This window comes from Sinocyclocheilus anshuiensis, unplaced genomic scaffold, assembly GCF_001515605.1.
Source record: "Sinocyclocheilus anshuiensis isolate Anshui unplaced genomic scaffold, SAMN03320099.WGS_v1.1 scaffold176, whole genome shotgun sequence".
Lineage (NCBI taxonomy): Eukaryota > Metazoa > Chordata > Actinopteri > Cypriniformes > Cyprinidae > Sinocyclocheilus > Sinocyclocheilus anshuiensis.
The window spans coordinates 102,240-110,137 of record NW_015555723.1 but is presented as its reverse complement, the minus strand read 5'-3'; the positions used below and the strand labels follow the sequence as shown (position 1 = coordinate 110,137).

General features: G+C 35.2%; 1 protein-coding gene across 1 annotated transcript; it reads left to right on the top strand.

Annotated features, from left to right (window-relative positions):
• The first annotated feature begins 563 nt into the window (after positions 1–563).
• On the top strand, positions 564–3,937 carry LOC107672534 (protein FAM78B-like). Its single transcript, XM_016465762.1, has 2 exons — positions 564–1,542; positions 3,217–3,937. Exons 1-2 carry the CDS (start codon positions 1,283–1,285, stop codon positions 3,773–3,775), a joined length of 819 nt encoding a protein of 272 aa, XP_016321248.1. The 5' UTR covers positions 564–1,282; the 3' UTR covers positions 3,776–3,937.
• Positions 3,938–7,898: the final 3,961 nt, after the last annotated feature.

The window sequence follows — 7,898 nt, the reverse complement described above, 5'->3', positions numbered from 1 at the left end:
GCAGCGGGCCAAATCAGCCGCCAGGCCACCGGGAATTCTCCCGGTGCTCCCGATGGCCAGTCCGGGCCTGTCTACAATTATTGTATTGATTTGTTGTTGTTTTTCATTGCACTGTAGCTGCGCTGCGCTATAAGATAATTCGCTTTGAAAATGATCAATAAAATAGGCTATTTATTTATTTATTTACAAACAAGTATAAGCTGAAAAAAACATGTAGCCTAACAGAAAATGTTCTATAATAATGTTCATTTGACTTTAAATTACAGTGCCACTCGAACAATGCAGTGACTTTGTCTAAACTATTAGCATAGAAATTACACTTAGCCTACACAAAAAGGCCCTTTTTGATAAGGTTAAAAGCCATTATAACAAATATGCCAAAAACTCTATTTGCACCATGCATACCTCACCCCATTTATTTGCTGTTTTATTGTTACTTTTGTGATATTTTCAATTGAAAATTGTAAACATGAAAACTGCTAGTAAATGAGTGTTGAATGTCTCTGATCCAAACTACACTACCCAGGATGCAAAACGTCGCCAAGAAGGGAGGTCTAATTCTAAACCGCTTGGATAAAAAAAAAACAAAAAAAAAAAAACAGCTGAAGTATTGTATTACACCAGAGGAACCTGACTACCCTTTAATAGGACAAGGGCGACACAAAGTAACCCGACTGGTCACGCTCTTTATATCTCTCAGATATGACGCGGAAATTAAGAGCATCGATATTTGATTTGACACCAGAAATTTTGGTCTCAAGTTATGCCAGAAGACGCAGCGTGGGGCTCGACCTGTAACGGGACTATGGATTTAAGCTTGAAGTAGTTGCTTGTTCTTCTGGTCATCCTGAGGGACCTTTTGAATTATAGAGCGTCTCAACGGCATAAGACTGTTGACTGGAGCGCAGCGTAACAGGTCGTAATGCCGCACTATTGGACGGTACCGAACAGGTGCTACTTAGACATTTCTGGTTTTAAATCAAAGGGACGTATGAGCTGACATATATTTTGAGGCAACAAACATGATATAGCTATATAATATAAGAATGAATATGTAAGGTTATTGTTATTTTAGCTTGACTGAAGGAGGGGAAAGACCTGGGATTTATTACTGTATTAAGAGATTACAAGACATGCGAAATTATTCATTATGCTGACATGTCAGGAATCATGTCATAGCACTGTAGCCACAGATTTGGGCCCTTTTTCTCTCATCATGAATATTACTGCTTCATTTGGATACTGATGGGTGTTTGTGCTGCCAGTCTAAAGAGCCTCCACCATGGGATGTGTACAGAGTGTAAAACTCAAGCCAAGTTTTCATGAGAACATCACAGTCCTGGAACTGCAAGCCTCCATTGATCCTAGTCCGACTGTCATCGATGAGTCATCTAATGTGGTTCTGCGATACCGTACGCCTTACTTCAGGGCATCAGCTCAGGTGCAGGTGCCACCCATGCTTTGCAAAGATATCTGGACCGTTGGCTGGATCCAGGCTTGCAATCAAATGGATTTCTTCAATATATATGGGAATGAAGGAGTGTAAGTGTGTTCATTGTATGAATAGACATGCCTAACTACTGAATACTTTATTGTTTTGAGTCCCTACCTTTTTAAAAATAACATGTGGAAATTGCTATGGGCCCTGAGAATCTATAGAGGTTGATACTCCGATTACCATTAACACTTTTTAAAATAAAGGTTTATTATTGGCATCTATGTTTCCATGAAGAACCTTTAGCATCAATGGAACCTTCCACTGCACAAAAGTTTCTTTATAGTGAAAAAGTGTTCTTCATATTATTATAATATTCTTCACAAGAAAAATTCACAGAAAGCTTCCTTTGTGGAACCCAAAATGGTCCTTCTATTGCATTGCTACAAAACCCTCTTTGGGAACCTTTATTTTTAAGTGAACCCATAAATGGCACACATTATGGGTCTCTAAAGATTTGCACCCAACAATATTCATTGGTAAAATACGTTATTTAATGTTTTGTTTGGATAAAACTCTTAACTGTTATTTAAAAATTAACTTTATAACTAACAAGCACTCATTCTCAAGTGAAAAAAAGTGTAGCTTAAAAATCAAAACAAAAATTAGAATAAATTTGCACCTAAACTGCAAAACTATTTTGCATAAAAGTAATAATAATAATAAATAAAACAATAACACAGTTCTGCATATCCGTTATGAGAAAAAAAAAAGATATGGTTATCTCTACCAAAATCATTCCCACCTTTCACCCCACTAGCTGCCTTCTGTCATTTGGTTTACAGGGCAGTAAAATACCATTGAAATATTGTAAAAATGAACTGAACGAACTCGGTGTAATTTAGGTGGCATGATGGTGCTGAGGAACTATGTAAAACAAATTTTCAGGATGTTAGTGATGTTTATGGTGCAATTTCCTGAGATTGTTTCCTCAAAAGCAGAAAAGCTGAACACACCCCTAACAGGACAAAAGGCTTGTCCTTTACCAGCGTCAGTCCTGAGAAAACTAGCCAAGTCTTTATTTCTACCAAGATTATCTATTCACATTTTAGATGACATTAACATTCATTCTCTAGGAAACTACAGGGTTGTTAATTAAGAAGATCTTATTTAGTCCTTATAACTTTCTTGATTTGAAACTTTAACACACAAATTTCTTAGTGTTTTACTTTTAAAGGAATAGTTCACCCAAAAATGAAAATGTACTCACGCTCAAGCCATCCCCTGTAAATGAGTTTGTTTCTTCATCAGAACAGATTTGGAGAAATTTAGCATTACGTCATTTGCTCTCCAATGGATCCTCTGCTTTGAATGGGTGCCGTCGGAACACAGCTGATAAAAGCATCACTGGAGAAAGCAATATTATAGACAGAGGACTCAATGGAATAGAAATAAAAATGTGTTGATTTTTTTTATTATTATTATTACAAACATGCAGATTTTCCCTTTACAAGATGTTAATTGATGGACTGGAGTTGTGTGAATTACTTGTGGATTATTTTGGTGCTTTTATCAGCTGTTTGAACTGTCATTATGATGGCACCCATTCACTGCAGAGGATCCATTGGAGAGCAAATGATGTCATGCTAAATTTCTCCAAATATAAAAAAATACCATAAATTAGCGTAAATATTTAGGGTACATCTCTGATGCAAGAGTGTATTAACTCACTTCATTATAATAACAACATCTGAGAAATAAGTTTCATCTTTCCTCTTTAGATCCAGCTGGGAGCTCCCAGAGCTGAAATGTGGGCAGATCCGGGCCATTAGTGATTCAGATGGTGTGAATTACCCCTGGTACGGCTGCACCACTGAGATGTACATGATGGTGGGTCCCACTAAGAAGAGCACCAAACTCACCACCTGCATGAATGACAACTTCTGCCCAAGTGTGACGTGGAGTGTCCCAGTGGGCACCACCAGCAGTCCCACTCTCCTGAGCTCCATCCAGAGGGACCAACACTTCACCACATGGCTCGTGGCCATGAACGAAACCACAGCTGAGATGGTGCTACTCCGAACCATCCGCTGGAGGATGCAGCTCTGCATTAAAGTGGATCCAATGAAGCCTCTGGGTCAAAGAGCCACAGTTGTGGAGCCACTGATCCAGGAACAGCCTCAAGTCCTGGTCAGAAATGAACCTATCCCAACAAACGCCTTGCTTAAGCCTAATGCCAATGATGCACAGGTTCTAATGTGGCAGCCTAGAAATGGGGAGCCCATTGTGGTCATACCCCCAAAATATTGTTCCAATGAAGGATATTTACTTCCAGCTTGAACTGAAATGATTCAATAATGCTCAGTTAAATGAAGAATGGCATGGAGTGAGTATGAGAATGATCAACAGGGTTACTGATTTAAAGTTTTAAAAGAACAAATGTATTATTTGTGTATTTATTGATGGTTGATAGGCTGTTTGAAAAGATAGTCCACCTAAAAATTAAAATTCTCTCATCATTTACTCAACCTCAAGTCATTCCAAACCTGTATGATTTTCTTCTGTGGACAGAAGAAGATATTCTGAAGAATGTTCGTAACCACCCAGTTTTGAGTCCCATTGACCTCCATAGTATGTTTTTTATCCATACTGTGGATAAAGTCAGTTAAAGCTGAAATCATTTGGATAGCAACATTCTTCAAAATATCTTTGTGTTCCACAGAAGAAAGAAAATCATTCAGGTTTGGAATGACTTGAGGAAATAAATGATGACAGAAATTTCATTTTGGGATGGACTGTCCCTTTAAGGGCACACATTTATCATATTGTGTACTGTTTTGTTTTGAAATATTTTTAATATTTGAATATTTGTAATTTGTAAGACAAAACTGTGTGTCCTTTGCATACTTGACTGACTATGAACTGAAATGTGGCCTTATGAAACCTATTATTCTAAACTAAACTGAAATAGTTTGTTCACACAGTATGAGCTGATTATTAAATGTATAATGGAGGTATATTTATTTTTTACTATGGTGTGGCCAATGTTTTACAAACAAATGTTGCCTTTTATTTTGTGCAGTTACAGGAAACACGTTTGCAAACGACACTTGTGTCCGTGGCATCTTACAGGATGTTCCCTGGTCTAGAACTGTGAATAATTTAGTTGTCTTCTCATGTTTTAAGAGGCAGCTTTTCAGGTGCACAAGTTGTGTTTCAGGTACTTCATCTCTTTTTTAGACATGGAGATAAGGTGGAAACTCTACAATAAAATCAGTGTGTAAAAATAAATACACTTTCCTGTGTTTTTTTTTTTTTTAGTTTTGTATCACAATTTTGAAAATTAAAGCTTCACTAAAGAGCAGACAGCTCAATACCGACTTTGTCAGTTTAAATAAGATCTAAAATGATCATACAAGTAAAATTGCTTCACAACAGCATTTGAACAGATTTAATTGATAACTATGACCAATAATTGTATCTGAATCACACAAACTTTGTTCTTTGTTTGAGAGCGTCCTCTCAACAGGGACCACATGACCTGATTCTAAAATACTCCAAGTTGTCCTATTTTGTACTCCTATGAATTCATTTAAATCTCAAAAGTCTTGTATCTGCAGAGTCTCCCTGGACATCCTTATTTATCACTTTGTTTAGTAATTTTACTGTAAATAACAATGAATCAGTGACTAGTTTAATTTACAAAGGTAGAAAATGGATAGGGAGGTTTTTAATTACATGCCAACTTTAAGAAGTTCCCCCAAGATTTATAGGCATATATATGTACTGATAACGTCTTACAGAAACAACAAAAGACACTTGTACAATGTTCCCTCTAAGCAGCGCGCAGAAGCAGAAGAAATAATGTGACGCAAATGAGTTGGGGAAAGTATGGAAGCCCGTTTCCGCCACTGAATAAAAAATAAAAGAGGTAATTGCGACTTTTTATCTCACAATTCTGACTTTTTTTTCTCAGAATTGCGTGATACAAACTCGTAAATCTGACTTTTTTTCTCAGAATTGCGTGATACAAACTCGCAATTCTGACTTTTTTTCTCAGAATTGCTGATACAAACTCATAATTCTGACTTTTTTTCTCAGAATTGCGTGATACAAACTCGCAATTCTGACTTTTTTTCTCAGAATTGCGTGATACAAACTCGTAATTCTGACTTTTTTTTCTCAGAATTGCGTGATATAAACTTGTAATTCTGACTTTTTTTCTCAGAATTGCGTGATACAAACTCGTAATTCTGACTTTTTTTCTCAGAATTGCGTGATAAGAACTCGTAATTCTGACTTTTTTTTTCAGAATTGCGTGATACAAACTCGCAATTCTGACTTTAATTCTCAGAATTGCGTGATACAAACACGCAATTCTGACTTTAATTCTCAGAATTGCGTGATACAAACACGCAATTCTGACTTTAATTCTCAGAATTGCGTGATACAAACACGCAATTCTGACTTTAATTCTCAGAATTGCGTGATACAAACACGCAATTCTGACTTTAATTCTCAGAATTGCGTGATACAAACACGCAATTCTGACTTTAATTCTCAGAATTGCGTGATACAAACACGCAATTCTGACTTTAATTCTCAGAATTGCGTGATACAAACACGCAATTCTGACTTTAATTCTCAGAATTGCGTGATACAAACACGCAATTCTGACTTTAATTCTCAGAATTGCGTGATACAAACACGCAATTCTGACTTTAATTCTCAGAATTGCGTGATACAAACACGCAATTCTGACTTTATTTCTCAGAATTGCGAGTTTGTATCACCAATTCAGAGAAAAGAAGTCATAATTGAGAGATATAAACTCGCAATTCTGAGAAAAAAAGTCAGAATTACGAGTTTGTATCACGCAATTCTGACTTTATTTCTCAGAATTGCGTGCAATTCTGCCTTTTTTTCTCGCAATTCTGACTTTTTTTCTCAGAATTGTGAGATATAAACTCGCAATTATGAGAATATACCGTATTGGCCCGAATATAACACGAATCTGATTATAAAACGACCCCCCTTTTTCCAGATGTAGCCTACCTTTTGGAAAAAAGCTTTTTAAAAACCAAATCTTGTTTTTTCTCAGTAAAACACATTTTGTATTCAATTATTTTCATATTGCATATTTTTCCTATTTTAATTTTTGTTTTGAAAGTATGGTAAAAACTGGTAAAATGTACCAACAATCACATAAAAAAAAATATACACTTTTTGATATACCATAAAAAAACAAAACAGGTAGCCCATCTGAATCTCAAAATTGGACTTTAACTTGCAATTGCAAGTTTATATCTCACAATTCTGAGAAAAAAAAATAAGAATTGCGATATAAACTCACAATTCTGACTTTTTTTCTCGCAATTTGACTTTTTTTCTCAGAATTGTGAGATATAAACTCGCAATTATGAGAACATATAAGTCTCCCCCCCTCCCCTAAAATTGGACTTTAACTTGCAATTGCGAGTTTATATCATGCAATTCTGAGAAAAAAAAGTCAGAATTGCTATCGCTATAGAGTTAGCACCGGTGAATGCGGTTTACAGGTTTCATAGAAAGAATGATGTGCGCCAAATGAGTCGTTGTAGAAACCGAATATTTATGGTTGCGGACGAAATAGCTCAAATCGAGAGCCCACGCAACGCAATGACATGTGAAATAAAACGTCATCATGTATTAAAGAAGAGTGGCTTGATTAAGTGCTGGAAATAGCGGATGATGGACACAGAACGGTAACAAAACTCAGAGACAGTCACACAGGTGTATTGTGCAAACTGTACTTCATAGGGATGTTTAGATAGCTATAGAAGAATTCACGTTCACGTTTTTTTTTTTTTAAATATTTAACTTACAGATCTCAGTTTATAAATGCTTCCGTTTGTTTTGATATTATATTATGTTAGGCCTATATTATAAACCTAATAAATAATTGACCTTGTTTTTTAATGGAGTCTCTTATGCTCATCAAGGATGTATTTATTTGATCGAAAACAAACAAAAAAAAAAAAAACTAATATTGTGAAACATTTTTGCAATTTCTAATATTGGTTTCCTATTTTAATATACTTTAAAATATAATTTATTCCCGTGAAGCAAAGCTGAATTTTCAGCATCATTACTCCAGTCTTCAGTGTCACATGATCCTTCAGAAATCATTCTAATATGCTGATTTATTATCAGTGTTGAGACGGTTGTGCTGCTTAATATTATTTTATTATAATATTTTTTGGAACCTGTGATACTTTTTTCTTTGATTAATAAAAAGTTAAAAAGAACAGCATTTATTCAAAATAGAAATCTTTTCTAAAAATATAAGTCTTTACTATCACTTTTTATCCATTTAACACATGAAATAAAAGTATTAATTTCTTTAAAAAAAGAAAAAAAATTATTGACCACAAACTTCTGAATAGTATTGTAAAACAAAATTTCTATTTAGAATAAACACTGT